At 57.7% G+C, this 23,612-nt stretch overlaps 1 protein-coding gene across 1 annotated transcript; it reads right to left on the reverse strand.

Annotated features, from left to right (window-relative positions):
* Positions 1–334: 334 nt before the first annotated feature.
* On the reverse strand, positions 335–23,441 carry VSIG10 (V-set and immunoglobulin domain containing 10). The gene is made up of 9 exons (XM_029051130.2): positions 23,298–23,441; positions 20,826–21,113; positions 11,499–11,804; positions 8,949–9,209; positions 8,296–8,589; positions 7,165–7,275; positions 6,228–6,240; positions 3,161–3,357; positions 335–596 (listed from the first exon to the last, which is right to left on the reverse strand). Exons 1-9 carry the CDS (start codon positions 23,404–23,406, stop codon positions 562–564), a joined length of 1,614 nt encoding a protein of 537 aa, XP_028906963.1. The 5' UTR covers positions 23,407–23,441; the 3' UTR covers positions 335–561.
* Between the last annotated feature and the right edge of the window lie 171 nt (positions 23,442–23,612).

Below are 23,612 nucleotides of genomic sequence, written 5' to 3' on the forward strand. Positions count from 1 at the left end.
TACCGACATCATCATTATTATCGTTGTGGGCAGGCAGTGTGTCTTTTTATTGTTGTACTGTCCTCTCCCAACCGCTCAGTACAGTGCTCTGCACACAATAATCGACAAATCAACTCCGCACACAGTCATCGATAAAGACGACTGACTGACGTCTTCCTCGGGGAGTTGGGCGGCGGCCAAGACCCCGTGAGAGAGCCGGGTCGCCGCCGTCTCGGAGCGTCCTCGAGGAGGGCGACGGCACAATCGAGCCTCGAAGCAACGTAGCCTAGTGGTCGGGGCCCGGGCGGGAGGCGGAAGGACCCGGGTTCTAATCCCGGCTCCGCCGCTCGTCCGCTGGTGACCCCGGGCCGGTCGCTTCGCTTCTCTGGGCCTCGGTCCCCTCGTCTGGAAAGCGGGGACGGAGACCGGGAGAAAGCGCCCACCGGGCGGGCGGGAAGGGGGCCTGGGTCCAGAGGGATTGGAATGCCGAGCTTCCACGGAGCCTTCCAGGGAAGGAGACGAGGAGGAAAAATCCCCCCCCCGAAACAGAAGAGTCGCTCCGTCCCGCCGGTCTGCGTTGGCTCAGCGTCTGTCGCTGGGCTGCTCGACTGGGTCACCTGCATGGGGAAAAGATGAGTGAGCCGGAGAAGCGGCGTGACTCGGTGGCCAGAGGTCACAGGTTCTAATCCCGCCTCCGCCACTCGTCAGCTGTGTGACTTTGGGCAAGCCACTTAACCTCTCTGGGCCTCGGTTATCTCATCTGGAAAACGGGGATGAAGACTGGGACAACCTCATGACCCTCGTATCTACCCCGGCGCTTAGAACGGTGCTCGGCACAGAGTAAGCGCTTAACAAATACCACCCCAGGCCACTGCCCTCAATCTCCGCCACCGTGACGGGGGGGGGGGGGGGGGGGGGGGGGGGGGGGTCAGACTGCGAGTCCTTGTCTGTGTGATAATTATGGTACTTAAGTGCCTACTATGTGCCAAGCACCCTTCATTCATTCAATTGTATTTATTGAGCGTTTACTGTGTGCAGAACACTGTACTAAGCGCTTGGGAGAGGACGACAGGACAACAGACAGACCCATTCCTGCCCACAATGAGCTCACAGTGCAGAGGGGGAGACGGACGTTAATAAAAATTGATAAATAAATCACAGATATCTCCATATGTGCTGGGCTGTGTTCTAAGCGCTGGGGTGGATCCAAATTAATCAGGTTGAGACACGGTCCCCGTCCTACGAGGGTCCCACACCCTTAAACCCCCTTTTTCCCAGATGAGGGAACTGAGGCTCAGAGAAGTGAAGTGACTGGCCCAAGGTGACACAGCAGAAAGGTGGCGGAGCCGGGATTAGAACCCAGGTCCTCCTGACTCCCAGGTCCGAGCTCTATCCTCTAAGCAATGATGCGCGCGTGTGTGTGTTGGGGACAAACACGCAAATTGTTTTCAGGCCCAGTCTAGTCCCCTCTAGACCGTCAGCTCGTTGTGGGCAGGGAAGGTGTCTGTTTATTGTTCTATTGTCATTCCATTATATTTATTGAGCGCTTACTATGTGCAGAACACTGTACTAAGTGCTTGGAATGGACAATTCGGCAACAGATAGACACCATCCCTGCCCGACGACGGGCTCGCAGTCTAAATTCATCCCCGTGATCATCCCCTCGATTCTATTTATCGCTATCGTTCTCGTCTGTCCGTCTCCCCCGATTAGACCGTGCGCCCGTCAGTGGGCAGGGACCGTCTCTATCTGTTACCGATCTGTCCATTCCAAGCGCTTAGTCCAGTGCTCTGCACATAGTAAGCGCTCAATCAATACCACTGAATGAACGAATGAATAAATGGGGGAGACAGACAACAAAGCCGGCGTCAACATCATCGAGATAAATAGAATCCTAAATACATATATACCTCATTCACAAAATAAATAGTGATAATACAGACGAATATGCCCAAGGGCTGTGGGAGGGGAAGGGGGAAGAGCAGAGGGAGGGAGAAGGGGGAATGGGGAGGGGAGGCGGGGCAGGAGGAAAGGGAAATTGTCTTCTCCCGAGTGCTCGGTACAGCGCTCTGCACACAGTAAGCGCTCGGTGAAGCCGACCGAATGAACGAATGAACCAAGGCGGCAAAGGGCTCGTCTTTCCCTCGGCTCTCCGGGGGGGTCGGAGATGCTTCTGGGTTGGAGCTTCCTGGGCCGGGCAGGGCTGCCAGGTCCTAGGAGTCACGGGACCCCGATTCGGCTATGGCCTGGCGGTTTATTTGGTTAATGAGGTGTCCATCCCCTTGATTCTATTCATCGGGATCATTCTGTCTTGTTTTTGTCCGTCTGCCTCCCCCGATTAGACTGTAAACCTGTCAGTGGGCAAGGACTGTCTCTATCGGTTGCCGGACTGTCCATTCCAAGCGCTTAGTATAGTGCTCCGCACCTAGGAAGCGCTCAATAAATACTAGTGAATGAACATTGAATCAATGCTCTGCAAGTAGTAAGCACTCAATAAATACTATTGAATGAATAAGCCCGGGCCTGGGAGTCAGAAGGACCTGGGTTCTAATCCGGCCTCCGCCGCTTGTGTCTGCTCTGTGGCCTCGGGCCAGTCGCTTCACTTCTCTGGCCTCGGTTTCCTCATCATTCATTCATTCAATCGTATTTATTGAGCGCTTACTGCGTGCAGAGCACCGTTCTAAGCGCTTGGAATGGACGATGGGGCAACAGATAGAGACCAGCCCTGCCCACTGACGGGCTCACAGTCTAGAAGGGGGAGACAGACGGCAAAACGAAACAGGGAGTCGGGCATCGATACCACCAAAATAGAATCATAGATTATGGACCCATCGTTAATAAAACAGAGTAATAAATAATATGTACAGATATACACAAGGGCTGCGGGGAGGGGAAGGGGGGAGAGCAGAGGGAGGGAGAAGGGGGAATGGGGAAGGGAGGGAAAGGGAGAGCTCGGTCCGGGAAGGCCTCCCGGAGGAGGTGAGCGCTCAGTAGGGCTCGGAAGGGGGGAAGAGAGTGAGTTTGGCGGCCGTGAGGAGGGACGACGTTCCGGGCCTGAGGCGGGACGTGAGCGAGGCCAGACATCTTGCATCTACCCCGGCGTTTAGTACAGTGCCTGGCACACGGTAAACACTGAACAAATACCGTTTAAAAAACTAAAAGCGGGAAGAGGAGTCCTTACCCTGAAGCGCCTGGTGTCCATTCAGCCCGTGGGCCTCCTGCTCACTCACCAACGCGGTCACCCTGTGCAAGTGACCGCTCGCTTCTCTCCCTTCTTCCTCCTTCTCCTCTTCCAACTCTTCATGTCTCTCCTCTGCTTCTGCCTCCTCCTCCTCCTCGGAATCTACCAGGACGAAGACGTCACCCAGCTCTTGACCCCTGGATTCAGAGAGGAAGTGCATCAATAATAATAATAATAATAATGATGATGATGATGATGATGCTCTATCCACTAGGCTACGCAGTTCCTCCAGATTCCCCCCATTTAGAGCCTTTATTCCGGGTAATGAGAGTCGGACTGGAAGCAGTTGGGAAATCCAGGGAATCGCGCCGACTGTGTCCCAACCCGATTTGCTGGTATCCACGCCGGCTCTGACTACAGCGCTTGGCACAAAGTGAGCGCTTAACCAAGACCAACACTGTCAGTTCCCTCATCTGTAAAAAAAATGGGGATGAAGACGGCGTGAAGATGTGATGAAGATGAAGAGAGTGAGTTTGATCACATGAAGATCACATGAAGATGTGTCCGACCTGATTAACCTGTTGTCTAACCCAGCACGGCCTACTACTGCCTACGGAAGCAGCGTGACTCAGTGGAAAGAGCCCGGGCTTGGGAGTCAGCGGTCACGGGTTCGAATCCCGGCTCTGCCACTTGTCGGCTGTGTGACTGTGGGCACTTCTCTGGGTCTCATTTCCCTCATCTGGAAGATGGGGATGAAGACTGCGAGCCCCACGTGGGACAACCTGATGACCCTGTATCTCCCCCAGCGCTTAGAACGGTGCTCTGCACAGAGTAAGCGCTTAACAAATACCAACGTTATTGATAAGCAGCATAGCTCAGTGGAAAGAGCCCGGGATTGGGAGTCAGAGGTCACGGGTTTGAATCCCGGCTCTGCCACTTGTCAGCTGTGTGACTGTTGCAACAGTCGACCCCCGGGCCACGTCCTCCCGCGGTCCCGGAAGGCCCTCCCTCCTCACCTCCGCCAAACTGATTCTCTTCCCCTCTTCGAAACCCTACTTAAAACTCACCTCCTCCGAGAGGCCTTCCCGGACTGAGCTCCTCTTCTCCCTCTACACTCTCCGCCACCCCCCCTTCACCTCTCCGCAGCTAAACCCTCTTTTTCCCCCTTTCCCTCTGCTCCTCCCCCTCTCCCTTCCCATCCCCACGGCACCGTACTCGTCCGCTCAACTGTATATATTTCCATCGCCCTATTTATTTTGTTAATGAATCGTACATCGCCTCGATTCTATTTAGTCGCCATCGGTTTTTACGAGACGTCCTTCCCCTCGACTCTATCTATCGCCATCGTTCTCGTTCCCGTCCGTCTCCCCCGATCGGACCGTGAGCCCGTCGGACGGCGGGGACCGTCTCTATCTGTTGCCGACCTGTTCATCCCAAGCGCTTAGTCCAGTGCTCTGCACATAGTAAGCGCTCGATAAATACTATTGAATGAATGAATGAAAGTCACTTCACTTCTCGGGGCCTCAGTGACCTCATCTGGAAAACGGGGATTAAGACTGTGAGCCCCACGGGGGACTGAGCTTCTTATGCCAAAACTGAGCTCCTCATCTTCCCCCCCGAGCCCCGTCCTCTTCCTGACTTCCCTATCACCGTGGACGGCACGACCGTCCTTCCCGTCTCTCGGGCCCGCGACCTCGGTGTCATCCTTGACTCGGCTCTCTCGTTCACCCCACGCATCCGATCCGTCACCGAGACCTGTCGGTCTCACCTTTATGATATCGCCGAGATCCGCCCTCTCCTCTCCACCCGGACGGCTATCATACCGATACGGGCTCTCATGATATCCCGGCTAGATTACTGTGTCAGCCTCCTCTCCGATCTCCCTTCCTCCCGTCTCTCCCCGCTCCGGTCTGTTCTTCACTCTGCTGCCCGGCTCATCTTCCCGCAGAAACGCTCTGGTCCTGTCACTCCCCTCCTCGAAAACCTCCGGTGGTTGTCCGTCGACCTCCGCACGAAACAAAAACTCCTCACTCTGGGCTTCGAGGCTCTCCATCACCTCGCCCCTTCCTACCTCTCCTCCCTTCTCTCTTTCTCCTGCCCACCCCGCACGCTCCGCTCCTCCGCCGCCCGCCTCCTCGCCGTCCCCCGGTCTCGCCCGTCCCGCCGTCGACCCCCGGGCCGCGTCCTCCCGCGGTCCCGGGACGCCCTCCCTCCTCGCCTCCGCCGAACTCATTCTCTTCCCCTCTTCGAAGCCCGACCGAGAGCTCACCTCCTCCGAGAGGCCTTCCCGGACTGAACTTCCCCTTTTCCCTCTGCTCCCTCTCTGCTCCCCCTTCACCTCTCCTCTGCTAAGCCCCCTTTTCCCCCCGCTCCTCCCCCTCTCCCTTCCCCTCCCCTCGGCACTCCGCCCATTTGGATAGATTTTTATGACCCTATTTATTTTGTTAATGAGGTGTCCATCCCCTCATTCTATTTATCGTGATTAAGTTGTCTTGTTTCTTGTCCGTCTGCCTCCCCCGATTAGACCGTGAGCCCGTCACTGGGCAGGGACTGTCTCTATCTGTTGCCCAATTGTCCGTTCCAAGCGCTTAGTACAGTGCTCTGCACATAGTAAGCGCTCAATAAATACGACCGAATGAATGAACAACCTGATTCCCCTGTATCTCCCCCGGCGCTTAGAACAGTGCTCTGCACATAGTAAGCGCTCAACAAATTCCAACATTATTATTATCATTACTTGGTTATTTTGTGTGTTGTCCATCTCCCCCCTTCTAACTGTGAGCCCGCTGTCGGGTGGGGATTGTCTCTCCCTCTGTTGCCAAATAGGACTTTCCACGTGCTTAGCGCACGGTAAGCGCTCAATAAATACGCCCGAATGAACGGCTCATAGTAAGGGCTTCAATACCGTAACGACGACGACCGTCTCTTCCGGCGCTCGCCCCTGCGACGCCACCCCCCTCCGATCCGCTCCCACCGAACGCGGGGTCTCGGCCCCAAGGCGTCGGCCGACGCGGCTCCGGGTGGCGGTTGGGTCACTTAGCGGGAATCTGGGAGGTCCAACACTCACCTGGAAGCAGTGCCTAAGGAGAGAAAAGAGAATAAAAAGAATACCGTGACTGGATCGTCTCTCTTTCCCGCCGTATGGTACTTCCCAAGCGCTCAGTACAGTGCTCTGCACACAGTAAGCGCTCAATAGATACGACCGAATGAATCAATCCGCTTCCTTCCCCCCTTCTGAACATCAGCCACCGTTCATTTCTCTCGATGCCCGTCTCCCCTTCCGGATTATAAGCCCTCTGTGGGCAGGGGACGTGTCTACGACACGGTAAAAGAAGCGTGGCTCGGTGGAAAGAGCCCGGGCTTGGGAGTCGCGGGTCATGGGTTCGAATCCCGGCTCTGCCACTCGGCAGCTGTGTGACTGTGGGCGAGTCACTTCTCTGGGCCTCAGTGGCCTCATCTGTCAAACGGGGATGAACTGTGAGCCTCCCGTGGGACGACCTGATTCCCCTGTATCTCCCCCAGCGCTTAGAACAGTGCTCTGCACATAGGAAGCGCTTACCAAATACCAACTTTCTTTTATTATTAAAAGCAGCGTGGCTTAGTGAGAAGCAGCGAGGCTCAGTGGCCAGAGCCCGGGCTTGGGAGTCAGAGGTCGTGGGTTCTAATCCCGCCTCGGCCGCTTGGCCGTGTTGAGAGCTTCACTTCTCTGGGCCTCAGTTTCCTCATCTGTACAACGGGGGGGTGAAGACCGTGAGCCCCACGGGGGACCACCCGATGACCCTGTATCTACCTCCGGCACTTAGAACAGTGCTTGGCACTACAAATTACTACAACTATCATAATTACTATTCTCTGGGCCAGCGCTCAGGACAGTCTTTGGCACATAGTAAGCGCTTAACCAACACCAACGCTACGATCGCCGCGCCCGCAGACGCTTAGCAAGGTGCCCGGCGAGGCCGGGGTCCTCGTGGAGGGCGGGGGTCGGGCCGGGCCGGGGGTCTCACCCGCGAGGAAGAAGTCGGGCCTGTAGTAAAGGAGGAAGGCGGAGGTCAGCCCCAGGCCCAGCAGCAGCACGCCCACGACTCCGCCGACGATGCCCCCGACGTTCACGGGCTCTGCCGAGAAACGGCCCACGTTTCCCTCCCCCGCCGGCCCCCGGCTCCCCCACCGCTGAGAGGCAGCGGGGCCTAGCGGGTGGGGCCCGGGCCCCGCAGCCGGGAGGACCCGGGTTCTAATCCCGGCTCCGCCACGCCTGCGTCAGGGAGGTTGGGAAGGGCTCGGTGGCGCGGGAAGGGCTGAAACGGCCCGGGCCGGCGGCGGGAGCGCGGGCTGGCAGTCAGGGGACGGGGGTTCGAATCCCGCCTCCGCCACCTGTCAGCCGTGGGACTTGGGGCCAGTCACTTCGCTTGTCTGGGCCTCAGTGACCTCATCTGGAAAATGGGGATAGTAATAATAATGTTGGTATTTGTTAAGCGCTTACTACGTGCAGGGCACCGTTCTAAGCGCTGGGGGGGATACAGGGTCGTCGGGCCGTCCCACGGGAGGCTCACGGTCTTCATCCCCATTTCACAGATGAGGGAACCGAGGCACAGAGAAGTGAAGTGACTTGCCCACGGCCACACAGCTGCCAAATGGGGATGAAGACTCTGAACCCCACGTGGGACAACCTGATGACCTCGCATCTGCCTCCAGCGCTAAGAACAGTGCTTGGCACGCAGTAAGCGCCTAACAAATACCGCAATTATTATTGTCTGGGCCTCAGCTCCCTCAGCTGGCAAATGGGGATGAAGACCGGGAGCCCCACGGGGGACAACCTGATGACCTTGTATCCACCCCCAGCGCTTAGAGCGGCGCTTGGCACACAGTAAGCACTTAACAAATACCGTAATTATTATTGTCTGGGCCTCAGCCACGTGGGACGGGGCCCGCGTCCCACCCGATTAGCCCGTCTCGCTCCCCCAGCGCTTAGAACGGCTCCCGGCGCATAGTAAGCGCTGAACAAACACCATGAGCCTCAGGCCGGCGCTTAGAACAGTGCTCGGCACGCAGTTGGCGCCTAACAAATACCTCCAGCATCCTCCTCCTCCTCCTCCTCCTCCTCCTCACGAGCCGCCCCCCAGCCCGCCGCCGCTCACTCTCCACACTGAGCCAGATGAGGACTTGGTGCGCCCCGACGGGGTTCTGGGCCCCGCAGACGTAGCGGCCGCCGTCGTCGCGGGCCGAGCAGCGGAGGACGGTGAGCGTGGAGACGGGGCCGTGGCGGGCGATGGCGTGGCGGGGGCCGGGCCGGATCTCGGCGTGGGGGCCGGAGAGGTCGCGCAGCCAGCTGATCCGCGCTCCCGGGTCGGCGTCCCACAGCCGGCACGTCAGCGTCACGTTGCCGCCCTCGAGGCAGGTCCGCAGCGGGGGCGACTCCACCCGGGGCGCTTCTGGCGATGGGGACGGTACTTATTGAGCGCTTGCCATGTGCGGAGCACTCTGCTAGGCGCTCGGAAGGTACAGTTCGGCAACGGCCATCCCTCAACCCATCTCCATCCATCAACCCAACTATCGGTCAGTGGTTTTTTATGGCGCTCGTTAAGCGCTTGCTACGTGGCAGGTTCAGCACCGGGCGCTTGACTACGGCTGTCGCAGCGTGCTCTCCCACGTGCTCAGCGGAGAGCAAACGTTCAATCGCTACCATCGATTGATCGAAAGCCGAGTCACGCCCCGCCCCCCCCCGGCCGGTCCCCCCCAAAGCTCCCAGCGGCCGGAGGACCCCGGCCGGGGCAGCGCCCAGCGCACTCACCGATCCGCACCACGCACGTGCTGTTGGCGGGCTCCGTGTCCAGGACGTGTGTCCCCAGGCAGGTGAAGGTCCCGGGCCGGGCCCGGGGGTGCGAGGCGTCGAGGTGCAGCCGGCTGGAGTTGCCCAGGGGGGCGGCCCCGGGGGTGTCCAGCCACTGGAAGGTGGGCTCCGGGTAGCCGCCGGGCCACAGGCAGACCAGCTCCAGGCCGAGCCCCCCGGCCGACGGCTCGGCGCGGCACTGGGGGGGGCCCCGGGGGAGGCCTGCGGAGACGGGCCGGGGTCAGCCCAGCCCTTCCCGGCGCCCTCCTCCCCCTCCCTCCCCTTTCCCCGGTTCTCCCCCACCTCCGGTGCCCCCCGATTCTCAGGGTCAGAGGGGACCGCCTTTCCTTCACCCCCCCACCTCCAGCCCCCTCCGATTCCCGGGGCCGGGGGAGGGACCTCCTTTCTTTCTCTCCCAACTCTGGTGCTCCCCAATTCTCAGGGTCAGAGGGGACCCCCTTTCTTTCTCCCCCACTTCCGGCACCCCCCAATTCTCAGCATTAGAGGGGACCGCCTTCCTTTCTCCCCCACATCCAGCCCCCACCGATTCTCGGGGCCGGAGGAGACCTCCTTTCTTTCTCCCCCACATCCGGCACCCCCAGATTCTTGGGGTCAGAGGGGGAACCTCCTTTCTTTCTCCCCTACTTCCAGCACCCCCCAGTTCTCGGGGTCGGAGGGGACCTCCTTTCTTTCTCCCCCGCCTCCGGCACCCCCCAATTCTCAGGGCTCAGAGGGGACCGTCTTTCTTTCTCCCCTACTTCCAGCACCCCCCGATTCTCGGGGTCGGAGGGGACCTCCTTTCCTCCTCCCCCACCTCCGGCACCCCCCCGATTCTCAGAGCCCGAGGGGACCTCCTAGCACGGCGCAGCGGCCAGAGCCCGGGCCTAGGAGTCAGAGAGTCATGGGTTCTAATGCCGTCTCAGCCCCTTGTTGGTATTTGTTGGTATTTGTATTTAAGCGCTTACTATGTGCCGAGCACTGTTCTAAGCGCTGGGGTAGACATAGGGGAATCAGGTTGTCCCACGTGGGGCTCACAGTCTTAATCCCCATTTTACAGATGAGGGAACTGAGGCACGGAGAAGTTAAGTGACTTGCCCACAGTCACACAGCCGACAAGTGGCAGAGCTGGGATTCGAACTCATGAGCCCTGACTCCAAAGCCCGTGCTCTTTCCACTGAGCCACGCTGCTTCTCCTACTGTGTGCACTTGGGTAAGTCACTTAACTTCTCTGTGCCTCAGTGACCTCAGCTGTAAAATGAGGATTGAGACTGGGAGCCCCACGTGGGAAAGGGTCTGCGGCCAACCTGATTTGCTTGTCTCCACCCCAGCGCCTAGTACGGTGCCTGGCACGTAGTAAGCACTTAACAAATACCATAATTATTATAACTTCTCCTCTGTCTCCCGCACCCCCTGATTCTCAGGGCCAGAGGGGACCGCTTTTCTCTCGGGCGTATTGCGGTGGCTGCCTGGTCAAACCCATCCTTTCCCCTGGCCTGCAAACGCTGCCATGCCTCCTGTAATAATAATAATTAATAATAATAATGATAATGACTGGGGTATTTGGTAAGCACTTACTCTGTGCCAGGCACTGTACTAAGCGCTGGGGTAGATACAAGATTCATTCAGAGAAGCAGCATGGCTCAGGGGAAACAGCCCGGGCCTGGGAGTCAGAGGTTGTGGGTTCTAATCCCGACTCCGCCGCATGTCAGCTCCGTGACTTTGGGCAAGTCACTTCACTTCTCTGGGCCTCAGTTCCCTCCTCTATAAAATGGGGATGAAGACTGCGAAGCCCACGTGGGACAACCTGATTTCCTTGTGTGTCCCCCAGCGCTTAGAACAGTGCTTGGCACCTAGTAAGCACTTAAGAAATACCATCGTTATTGTTATTATTCATCTGCAGGACGAACGCGTCCCACACAGGGCTCCCGGTCACATTTCTTTCTTTCTATTAATGTCCGCCTCCCCCTGTAGATTGTAAGCTCCCTCTGGGCAGGCGACGTGACGGCTCTAGTTTTCGACGGGGCAAGCGCTCAGTCCAGCGCTCCGCACACGGGAAGCGCTCAATAAACACGACCGGCCGACCGGCTGACCTCTGACCGTCGGCCTCGAGGAACAGGGGCCTTTTGACGGCCGCGCGGGCGGACGTGGGACGTTCAGGCCGATCGACGGCCTGACTGCCGGCGTAAAGGAGGGGGGAGAGGGAGCGCTTCGCTCAGCCTCGCCAACGCGCGCGGGAGAAGAGCGTCACCCTCACCCCGACCCTCCGACCCGGCGGGGCCGAGGAAACCAGTCAGCGGCCTGCGCCGCCGGTCCTGCTTTCCCCCCCGGGGCCCAGCCGGGCAGGCGCCTACTTGCCCGGCTCCTAAAGTTCCCCCAAATCCCTCTCTCAGCGGCCCCGGTCCTCGCCCCCGGCCGCATCTCGGGCCCGTTTACTGCCCTGCTGTCCTCCCTCGGGCGCTCTGCTCACGGTAGGCGCCGAATAAATCCGACCGGGGGAAGGAAGGAACGCACGGTAGACGAGCAGCTCGGCGGTCTCGGTCCTGTTGGTTCCGCTGAGCATGTTGACGGCCAAGCAGGTGTAGTTCCCCTGCAGGCTCGGGGACAGGTTGAGCAGGGAGAAGTCGCTGACCGTGTGGTTGATGAACCCCACGGGCTCCAAGCCGAAGCCCGGCCTCCGGAGCGACCACTCCACCAGGGCGGGCGGGTGGGCCGCGCTGCTGCAGCTGAACGCCAGGCTGGACCCCCGCGGGGCGTAGAGGGTCCCGTTGGAGAGCCGCCTCGCCGGGGAGATGCTGACCGCTATCCGGCGGGGCCCGCCTGCGGAGTCATTCGGTCCGTCAGTCGTATTTACTGAGCGCTCGCCGGCGCCCAGCACCCGACTAAGCGCTGGGAATGGACAGTCGGGCAACGGAGAGAGACCGTCCCTGCCCGACGACGGGCTCGCGGTCTCAGAGGGGGGGGACGGACAGCAAGACAAAACGGACGGGCGTCGAGACCATCGAAAGAGATCAATAGCATCGTAGACGTAGGCACATCGTTAATAAGATGGACTAATACATAATATATAGAAATACACACCGGTGCTGTGGGGAGGGGAAGGGGGAAGAGCGGAGGGAGGGAGTCGGGGCGACGGGGAGGGGAGGAGGGGCGGAGGGAAAGGGAGGGCTCGGTCTGGGAGGGCCTCCTGGAGGAGGGGAGTCGGAGCCGGTAGGTCGGTCATCATCGCGCTGCTATTCTGTTTGGCGTTTACCGTGGGCCCGGGCACTGTACTAAGCGCTGCTGACCATCTCGCTGGGCCTCGTTCTCACCCGTCCCGCCGTCGACCCCCGGCCCCCGTCCTACCTCTGGCCCGGAACGCCCTCCCTCCTCACGGCCGCCAAACTAGCACACTTCCCCCCTTCAAAGCCCGACTGAGAGGTCACCTCCTCCGGGAGGCCTTCCCACGCTGAGCCCCCCTTTTCCTCAGCTTCCCCCCCAACATCTCCCCGCCTCTCTCCCTTTGCTCTACCCCCTCTCCCTGCCCCACGGCACTCGTGCATAACTGTACGTAGCTATAATTCTATTCATTTATAGTAACGCTTGTTTTAAAAAAAGCAGCGTGGCTCAGCGGAAAGAGCCCGGGCTTGGGAGTCAGAGGACGTGGGTTCTAATTCCGGCTCCACCTCGTGTCTGCTGCGTGACCTCGGGCATATCACTTCACTTCTCTGGGCCTCAGCTCCCTCACCTCTGAAATGGGGATGAAGACCGTGAGCCCTACGTGGGATAACCCGATTACCTTGTATCTACCTCGGTGCCTAGAACACTGCTTGGCACAGAGTGAGCGCTTAACAAATAGTATAGTAATTATTATCATCACCATATATATTTCTAATTCTATTTATTTATATTGATGCTATTGATGCTTGTTTACTTGTTTTGCTGTCTGTCCCTTCTAGACTGTGAGGTCACTGAGGACACGGACTGTTTCTCTTTGTTGCCAAATTGTACTTTCCAAGCACTCAGTATAGTGCCCTGCTCAATAAATCTGAATGAATGAATGAACGGGGTGGATCTGAGCAAATCCGGTCGGTCACGGTCCCTGTCTCCCGTGGGGCTCGATCCCCATTTTGCGGATGATTTTACGGAACTGAGGCCCAGACAGGTGAAGGGACTTGCCCCAGGTCACGCAGCAGATGAGTGGCGGCGGGGGGATTAGAACCCATGACCTTCTGACTCCCAGGCCCGGGCTTTAGCCACCTCATCAGGGGACAGTCGGAGAGGGACGGAGACAGGGAGGGGACAGAGGGCGAGGTGGGCGGCTGGTCCCTTCGGCTCAGAGAGGCAGAGTGGCCCAGTGGCTAGAGCCCGGGCCTGGGAGTCAGGAAGGACCTGGGTTCTAATCCCGGCTCCGCCGCTTGTGTCTGCTGAGTGATCTTGGGCCAGTCGCTTCACCTCTCTGGGCCTCAGTTACCTCAACTGTAAAACGGGGATGAATAATAACAAAAATGATAACTGTGGCATTTGTTAAGCGCTTACTATGTTCCGGACACTTTACCAAGCGCTGACGTAGATACAAGGTTGGACACGGTCCCTCGTCCCATACGGGGCTCACGGACTCAAGCCCCATTTTCTAGATGAGGGAACTGAGGCCCAGAGAAGCGAAGTGCCTTGCCCGAGGTCACACAGCAGACAAGAGGTGGAGCCGGGATTGATTAATTAATTAATAATGGTATTTATAATAACGATATTGGCATTTGTTAAGTGCTTACTATGTGCAGAGCACTGTTCTAAGTGCTGGGGGGGATACAAGGTGATCAGCTTGTCCCACGTGGGGCTCACAGTCTTAATCCCCATTTTGCAGATGAGGTCACTGAGGCACAGAGAAGTTAAGTGATAATAATGTTGGCATTTGTTAAGCGCTTACTAGGTGCAGAGCACCATTCTAAGCGCTGGGGGAGATACAGGGTCATCAGGTTGGCCCACGTGAGGCTCAGAGTTGATCCCCATTTGACAGATGAGGGAACCGAGGCCCAGAGAAGTGAAGTGACTCGCCCACCGTCACACAGCTGACAAGGGGCAAAGCCGGGACTCGAACCCATGACCTGTGATGCCCCAGCCCGGGCTCTTTCCACTGAGCCACGCTGCTTCTCTAAACGCTTACCTCGTGCCAAGGACTATTCTAAGCACTGAGGTAACGGGGTCGTCCCCGGTGGGGCTCCCATTCTCAATCCCCCTTTTCCAGATGAGGGAACTGAGGCCCAGAGAAGTGAAGCGGCTGGTCACGCAGCAGACAAGTGACAGAGCGGGGATTAGAACCCACGTCCCCTGCCTCCCAAGCCCGGGCTCTTGCCGCTGAGCCAGGCCGCCGCTCTAGGGCCTGGATCATTCAATAGTATTTAGTATTTATTGAGCGCTTACTATGTGCAGAGCACTGTACTAAGCGCTTGGAAGGGACAAATCGGTAACAGATAGAGCCAGTCCCTGCCCTTTGACGGGCTCGCGGTCTAATCGGGGGAGACGGACGGATAAGAACGATAGCGATAAATAGAATCGAGGGGATGAACGTCTCATTAAAACAGTAGCAAATAAATAGAATCGAGGCGATGGACATCTCATTAACAAAATAAATCGGGTGATGAAGATACATACGGTCGAGCGGACGAGCGCGGTGCCGAGGGGATGGGACGGGAGAGGGGGAGGAGCGGAGGGAGATGGGGGGAAAGAGGGTTTAGCTGCGGAGAGGCGAAGGGGCGGGTAGAGGGAGTAGAGGGAAAAGGGGAGCTCAGTGTGGGAAGGCCTCTTGGAGGAGGTGAGCTTTAAGTAGGGTTTTGAAGAGGGGAAGAGATTCCGACTCCCCGGCCCGGGCTCTATCCACCGGGCCGTCCTGCTTCGTCGTACGGGCAAATGACTCTTCCGTTCGGCCCAGCCCCGCGTGACTCAACTGGACCCGATCGCGCGGCCACCCTGGGAGGGCCGGCCGCCGATATCCCGGGGCGGGTCTGGCCGGGGACGGGGGGGGGGGGGGGGGGTTCCCAGTCTCCACCCTGCCCTCTGCCCTTTGCCCCCCGCCCGGATCCACAGGAAAATTCCAGTCTTCCCAGTCTGCCTCCCTTCCTACCCACACCCCACCCGGACTTGGGCGGAGGCCTGACCCTGAGCTCCCTTGGGAAGCCGGGAAGGGCGAGGGTTCCGGGTGTCGGGGTGGGGATCCGGGGGAAGGCGCGCTCGGCACGCCAGCCGCAACGTGCCCTGGGCCCGGCACGGACAGGACGACCTTCGGCCGGCCTTCCTGAAAGGGAGTCGACGCCACGGCGCCGCCACGGCGCCGCCACGGTCGTCCCCTTCCGGGCTGGAAGCTCGCTGTGGGCAGGGGACGCGTCTATCGACTCTGCGGTGTTGGACTCGCCCAAGCGCTCAGTAATAATAATAATAATGATGGCATTTATTAAACGCTGACTCTATGCAGAGCACTGGGGAGGATGCAAGGTGACCACGTTGTCCCACGGGCGGCTCACGGTCTTAAGCCCCGATAATAATAATAATATTTGTTAAGTGTCAGCTGCGTGACTGTGGGCAGGTCACTTAACTTCTCCGTGCCTCAGTTATCTCATCTGTAAAATGGGCATTAAGATTGTGGGACAACCCGATGACCCGGTATCTACCCCAGCGCTTAGAACAGTGCCCTGCACATAGTAAGGGCTTAACAAATACCAACATTATTATTATTATTATTACTAGGTGCCAAGCACTGTTCTAAGCGCTGAGGTAGATACAAGGTAATCGGGCTGTCCCACACGGGGCTCACGGTCTTCATCCCCGTTTTCCAGATGAGGTCGCTGAGGCCCAGAGAAGTGAAGTGACTTGTCCAAAGTCACACAGCTGACGAGCGGCGGAGCCGCGATTTGAACCCGTGACCAAGTACAGGGCTCTGCACACACTAAGCGCTCAATAGATACCACCGAGTGACTGACTCTCAAACGTACAACCGTCTGCGGTCTCAGAATCTCCCCGGAGTCCAAACTACAGTTCCCTTATCTGTCAAGTGGGGATTAGGACAGTGAGCCCCACCCGGGACAGGGACTGTGGCCAACCCGATTTGCTCCTATCTACCCCGGCGCTTAGTACGGTGCCTAGTACATGGTAAAGTGCCCAACAAATACCATCATTATTATTATTATTATTACCTCTCCAGCACAGTGCAACTTCTCTGGGCCTCAGTGACCTCATCTGTCAAATGGGGAATAAGACTGTGAACCCCATGTGGGACAACCCGATGACCTTGTATCTACCTCAGCGCTTACAGCAGTGCTTGACAGATAGTAAGCACTTAAGTATTATTATTATTGTTATTATTATTATTATTATCAGGGCTCCAGAGGGGCCCTAGTGGCCTGAGAGAGTCAGAGGGGCCCAAGCCTATCCGAGGAAGAATCCCATAATTATTTTTCATTATTTTGTTTAATGCTATTTGTTGAGCGTTTGCTTCGTGCACTGTACTAAGCCATGGGTTACGTAAAAGCTAATCGGGTCGGACCCGGTCCCCGTCCCACATGGGGCTCGCGGGCTCAATCCCCATTTTACAGAAGGAGTAACTGAGGCACAGAAGTTCAGTGACTTGCCCAAAGTCACTCATTCATTCAATCGTACTTATTGAGCGCTGACTGTGTGCAGAGCAGTGTACTAAGCGCTTGGAAAGGACAATTCGGCAACAGATAGAGACAATCCCCGCCCACAACAGGCTCACCCAGCAAAGGCAGAATTAGACCCCAGGCAGTCTGATGCCCGGGCCCGTGCTCTTCCTCACTGCTTCCGTGGCCCATAATTAATAACCGTGGTATTTATTAAGCGCTCACCATGCGCCAATCACTGAGTTAGATACGAGATAACTGAGTCAGACACAATCCCCGTCCCACGGGGGGCTCGCGGTCTAAGGGGGAGGAAGAAGAGGGATCGAATCCCCGTCTCCCGGATGAGGAAACGGAGGCACAGAGAAGTGACCTGCCCAAGGTCACACAGCAGGCACGGGTGGAGCCGGGATCAGGAGTCAGAGGTCGTGGGTTCTAATCCCGGCTCTGCCACTTGTCAGCCGTGGGACTTTGGGCAAGTCACTTCACTTCTCTGGGCCTCATCTGGAAGAAGGGGATGAAGACCGTGAGCCCCACGTGGGACAACTTGTATCTCCTCCAGCGCTTAAAACAGTGCTTGGCACATAGTAAGCGCTTAACAAATACCATCGTTAGTATTATTAGAACTCGGGTCCTCCGACTCCCAGCCCCGGGCACTTTCCACTAGACCTTGTGTCTATTTCATCGGGGCCGCTGAGGAGCAGGTGGGACTATCTGCCCGGCATCTTTATAGCCCGGACTTTGGCTCTCTTTTCTCTGCCGGGAGGCACAGAAGATGTGAGAGACTGATCCCTCACGGCCCCGCTCCCTAACGGCCGGGTTGAGAGCAGCGTGGCTCAGTGGAAAGAGCCTGGGCCTTGGGAGTCCGAGGTCGTGGGTTCTAATTCCGCCTCCGCCACTCGTCAGCTGAGTGATTTGGGGCCAGTCACTTCACTTCTCTGGGCCTCAGTTCCCTCATCTGTAAAATGGGGATGAAGACGGTGAGCCTCACGTGGGACAACCTTTTGACCCTGTATCTCCCCCAGCGCTTAGAACAGTGCTCTGCGCATAGTAAGTGCTTAACAAATACCAACATTATTATTATTCTTCTCTGGGCCCCAGTGACCTCATCTGGAAAACGAGGATTCAAGATGGCGAGCCCCACGTGGACAACCTGATGACCTTGTAACTCCCCCAGCGCTCAGAACGGTGCTTGGTACACAGTAAGCGCTTATATCATCGTCGTAGGGCGTCCGGTCGGCTCAGCTCAACTTTGCGGGGAAAGTGGGAACCCCAACTCCACGGCTCCTGCCGTCTGTTGACGGATTCCCTCCCGTCTCGCCTGGCACCGCCCCGCCGGGAGCCCCCCACGAGATTTCAGGAAGCCCACTGGCCGCGGCGGCGGCCGCTGGGGCTCCGGATGAGCCTCGCTGCGGCTACGATGTGGCCTCGGGCTCTGGGTCGCTAGGAGCCCCAGATTCCTCTCCTCAGGGCTCCCGACGCCCGGCCGATTTTGCGTCCCTTTGGTCTTTCCGGCCTCGTCTTACGTCGCTCTCCCGTTTTACTGGTTCATCGATCCTGTCCGGCCCCCTCGCACTCAATCAAGGGTATCTGTTGAACCCTTACTGTGTGCAGAGCGCTGTTCTAAGCGCTTGGGAGAGGACAAATCAAGAGAATAAGGAGACATGTTCCCTCCCCAAAATGAGCTTACAGTCTAGAGCGGGAAGCAGACAATATAGCAAGGAATTTATAATATACAATTTAAAGATCTGGAGGGGCTGTAGCCGTCCAATTCCCCGTCCACCGACCCTGACTCTGCTCGGTCCTCCTCTCCCAAGCACTTAGTACAGTGCTCCGCACCAAGTGAGCGTTCAATAAGTACCACCGACGAGGCAGCACCACCACATCTGGCATTGCCGTGCAATTTGGGCAGTGTCTTGCTCCAAGTTAGAGCATTTGCAATCCCTCCAATACCCGCTCGTGACAACCCTGCAGGTGAGGGGAAGGAGCGGGTGGGGAAATTTCAGGCCGAGAGGGAGCACGCCCAACCCCAGAAACGATACTTTTGGGGTCAACTCCGTGGTCCACCCAGCCGCGGTGTCTTTCACAGACTCTACCGGTGACCCCAAGAGGCTTGGAATCCATCAATCAATAATAATAATAATGATGATGGTATTTGTTAAGCGCTCACTATGTGCCAGTCACTGTTCTAAGCGCTGGGGTCGATACAAGATAATCGGGCTGGACACAGTCCCTGTCCCACGTGGGGCTCGCGGTCTCCATCCCCATTTTAAAGATGAGAGGACTGAGGCCCAGAGAAGTGAAGCGACTTACCCGAGGTCCCACAGCGGACAAGGGGCGGAGCCAGGATTAGAACCCATGACCTACTGCCTCCCGGGCCCGGGCTCGGTCCGGTAGGCCGTGCTGCTTCTCCGTCGATCAGTAATGGTACCCAGTGAACACTCACTATGTGCAGAACCCTTGGGAGAATACGGTTCTCTAGACTGTCCGCTCATTGTGGGCAGGGAACGTGTCCGTCTTTTGTTGTATTGTCCTCTCCCAAGCGCGTAGTACAATGCTCTGCACACAGTAAGCGCTCAATAAGTACGACTGACTTGCTTCTTGCTCCAACAACCCCATTTTCCTTTCATCCCCGCGTTTGTAATCGATTAAAACCCACTCATCCTTGAGTTTTCCCAGATTCCTTTTGACCACGCGGATCCTTTGACCACGCTGCTTTCTGTGGGAATGAAATCCATATGCTTAGGGTGGCCTAGTGGCTAGAACCCGGGCCCGGGAGTCAGAGGGTCACGGGTTCTAATCCCTGCCCCGCCCCTCGTCCGCTGGGTGACCTGGGGCAAGTCCCTTCGCTTCTCTGAGCCTCCGGTCCCTCATCTGTAAAAGGGGGATTAAGACTCCGAGCCCCATGAAGGACAGGGACTGTGTCCTACCTGATAATCGTCTATCGACCGCAGCGCTTACAACAGTGCCAGGCACATAGTGAGTGGATAAACAATACTACTTAAAAAAAAAGGGAGAGAGAAATTTTACTTAGTCCACAAACAGGAAAAGAACCCAGGTGTCCTGACCCTACCCAGACCTCAGTCTCCTGGACCTTTTGCTGTCTGTCTCCCCCTTTTAATAATAATAATGTTGAGATTTGTTACGCGCTTGCTATGTGCCGAGCACTGTTCTAAGCGCTGGGGGAGATACAGGGTCATCGGGTTGTCCCACGTGAGGCTCACAGTCTTAATCCCCATTTTCCAGGTGAGGTCTCTGAGGCCCAGAGAAGTGACTTGCCCACAGTCCCACAGCTGACAAGTGGCAGAGCGGGGATTCGAACCCATGACCTCTGACTCCCAAGCCCGGGCTCTTTCCACTGAGCCACGCTGCTTCTCGCAGCTGCTTTTAGACTGCGAGTCCGTCATTGGGCAGGGATGGTCTCTATCTGTTGCCCAATTGTACATTCCAAGCGCTTAGTACAGTGTTCTGCACCCAGTAAGCGCTCAATAAATACGAGTGAATGAATGAATGCGAAGCAGCATGACCTAGAGGAAAGAGCCCAGGCCTAGGAGTCTACCTTGACTCCCGCCACTTGCCTCCGGGAGACCTTGAGTAAGTCATTTCGCTTCTCCCTGATCATTAGTTTCCTTATCTATGAAATGGAGATTAAATCCCCAATCGTTCGCTCAGTCGTATTTACTGAGCGCTTACTGAGTGCAAAACACTGTACTAAGGGCTTGGGAGAGTCCACCTACAACAGAATTAGCAGACACGTTCCTTGCCCGTAATGAGCCGTCTGATCTTCCGTCTCCCCCAGCGCTCGGTACAGTGCTTGGCGCGAGGTAAGCTCCGAACACCTAGGAGAAGCAGCACGGCGTAGCGGCTGGAGCCCGGATCTGGGAGTCAGAGGTCATGGGTTCTAATCCCGGGTCCGCTGGGGGACCTGGGGCAAGTCACTTCACCTCTCCGGGCCTCAGTTCCCCCATCTGTATAAAACGGGGATGGAGGCCGGGCCTCCACGCGGGACAGGGACTGCGTCCCACCCCGTCCGCTTCTCTCCACCCCAGCGCCCGGCCCCTAGTAAGCGCTTAGCAAATCCCACGAAGACGATGGCAACGACGACGATGCTTACATAACGGGATCGTTCTTATCGCCGGGGAATCGCAGGTCCTCCGCACGGCGACGGCTCCTAAGGTGACGAGCCGTCCGCCCCCGACCCGGCGGACGCCGCCCCCGGCCCCCGGCTACTTACTGGTCACCAGCAGCTGGACGCGGGCCCCGGGCCGGGGCGGCTGCGTCCGGCAAGTGTAGTTGCCTTGGTCCCGGAGGTCCAGGGAGGCGATGTGCAGGGAGCCGGCGTTGAGCAGGGAGAAGCGGGAGGCATCGGAAGCATCGGAGGAGGAGGAGGAGGAGGAAGAGAGGAGGAGGATGGACGGCGGGCCGTCTCTGTACCAGGCCACGGGGGTCCCGGGGGCCGAGCCGGCGCCGCAGGGCAGGGTCACGTTCTCTTCGGCCTCGCCGACGACCACGGCCGTGGCGTCTGCACAGAGCAACGGTCAGTTGCCGGAGGAAATATATCGAGCGCTCACTGTGTGCGCAGCACTGGACTAAGCACTGGGGAGGGGACCCGGGAATGGTATTCATTAATTCGTTCATTCAATAGTATTTATTGAGCGCTTACTACGTGCAGAGCACTGTACTGAGCACTTGGAATGTACAAATACAGATAGAGACAGTCCCTGCCCTTTGACGGGCGCACGGTCTAATCGGGGGAGAACAGTCTAATCTAATGGGGGAACAGTAGTAGGGACACGCTCCCTGTCCACGATGAGGTTACTGGCTGGGCCGAGAGGGCGGGCTGGGATAATAATAATAACGATGGCATCTGTTAAATGCCAGACACTGTACTGAGCGCTGGGATGGATAATAATAATAATTAGGGGATTTGTTGAGTGCTCACTATATGCCAAGCACTGTTCTAAGCGCTGGAGGAGGTACGAGATAATCAGGTTGTCCCTCGTGGGGCTCACAGTCTCCATCCCCATTTTTCAGATGAGGGAACTGAGGCCCAGAGAAGTGAAGTGGTTTGCCTCAGGTCACCCAGCAGACAAGTGGCGGGATTAGAACCCACGCCCTCTGACTTCCAGGCCCGGGCTCCTTCCACTAGGCCATGAAATCGGGTTGGACCCAGGCTCTGCCCCACGTGGGGCTCCGGGGCTCCATCCCCCTTTTCCAGAGGTTGTCACTGAGGTCCACAGAAGTGAAGTGACCTGTCTAAGGTCACACGGCAGACATGTGGTGGAACCGGGATTAGAACCCAGGACCCGCTGCCTCCCAGGCCCGGGCTCTACCCACTAGGCTGTGCTGCCTCTGCAGGGGAGATCCATGTTTTTTCACTGGGGCGGGGCGGGGCGGGGAGGGGCAAGGAATGTCCCCCTCAGTCTTTGCTCCTCACACCCCTGATGGTGGTGATGATGATGGTGGCATTTGTTAAGCGCTTACTATGTGCCAAGCACTGTTCTAAGCACTGGGAGGGATACGGGGTCATCAGGTTGTCCCACGTGGGGCTCACAGTCTCATTCCCCATTTTCCAGGTGAGGTCACTGAGGCCTAGAGAAGTGAAGTGACTCGCCCACAGTCACACAGCTGACACGTGGCAGAGCCGGGATTCGAACCCACGACCCCCGACTCCCAAGCCCGGGCTCTTTCCACTAAGCCACGCTGCTTCTCCGGCATCCCTCTACTTGCCACCAAGAAGCCCAAATAATAATAATAATTGTATTTGTTAAGCACTGTTCTAAGCGCTGGGGGAGATATAAGGTCATCAGGCTGTCCCGCTTGGGGCTCTCCTTCTGGACTGTGAGCCCGTTGTCGGGCAGGGCAGGGATTGTCTCTCTCTGTTGCCCAATTGTCCATTCCAGGCGCTTAGGACAGTGCTCTGCACACAGTCAGTGCTCAATCAATACGAAAGAAAGGAAGGAAGGAAGGAAGGAAGGAAGGAAGGAAGGAAGGAAGGAAGGAAGGAAGGAAGGAAGGAAGGAAGGAAGAAAAAGGAAGGAAGACAGGAAGAAAGGAAGAAAAAGGAAGGAAGGAGGGAAGGAGGGAAGGAGGGAAGGAGGGAAGGAAGGAAGGAAGGAAGGAAGGAAGGAAGGAAGGAAGGAAGGAAGGAAGGAAGGAAGGAAGGAAGGAAGAAAAAGAAAGACAGGAAGAAAGAAGGAAAGAAAGAAAGAAAGCAAGAAGGAAAGAAAGCAAGAAAGCAAGCAAGCAAGCAAGCAAGCAAGCAAGCAAGAAAGAATCTCCATTTTCCAGATGAGGGAAGTGAGGCCCCAAGAAGTAGCAGCGTGGCTCGGTGTCAAGAGCCCGGGCTTGGGGGTCAGAGGTCATGGGTTCGAATCCCGACTCCGCCGCTCGTCAGCCGGGTGACCGTGGCCGAGTCCTTTCGCTCCTCTGGGCCTCAGTTCCCTCATCTGTCAAATGGGGATGAAGACCGGGAGCCCCACGGGGGACAACCTGATTCCCCCACATCCCCCACCCCCCCCCCCCAGCGCTGAGAAGAGTGCTCTGCACAGAGTGAGCGCTTAACAAAGAGCGGCATCACTGTTACTATTCTTAAGCAGAGTGAGTGTCCCCGAGCGTCCCGGCTGCCAAGTGGCGGGGGCGGGATTAGAACCCACGACCCGTCGCTCGGTCCCCTCCCCCCTCCGGGCCGGGCCGGGCCGGCTACCTGCGCAGGCGCCGAGGTGGTGGGCGGCCCGGAGGCCTCCGTGGAGGAGGAGGAGGAGGCGGAGGAGGAGGAGGAGGCGGCGCGGGGCGAGGGGCCGATGCGGGGCCATCACCTCCCCGACGCCCGCGGGATCCGCTCGCCTCCCGGCGCCGCCGCCCCCCGATTGGGGCCCCGCCCCCTCCCCTCTGGCCCCGCCCCTATTGGGGCCCCTCCCCCTCCCCTCTGGCCCCGCCCCTATTGGGGCCCCTCCCCCTCCCCTCTGGCCCCGCCCCCTCCCTCACGGGCCCCGCCCGGATGAGCCCAGGAGGGCGGCTG

This window comes from Ornithorhynchus anatinus, chromosome 2, assembly GCF_004115215.2.
Source record: "Ornithorhynchus anatinus isolate Pmale09 chromosome 2, mOrnAna1.pri.v4, whole genome shotgun sequence".
Classification (NCBI taxonomy): Eukaryota; Metazoa; Chordata; class Mammalia; order Monotremata; family Ornithorhynchidae; genus Ornithorhynchus; species Ornithorhynchus anatinus.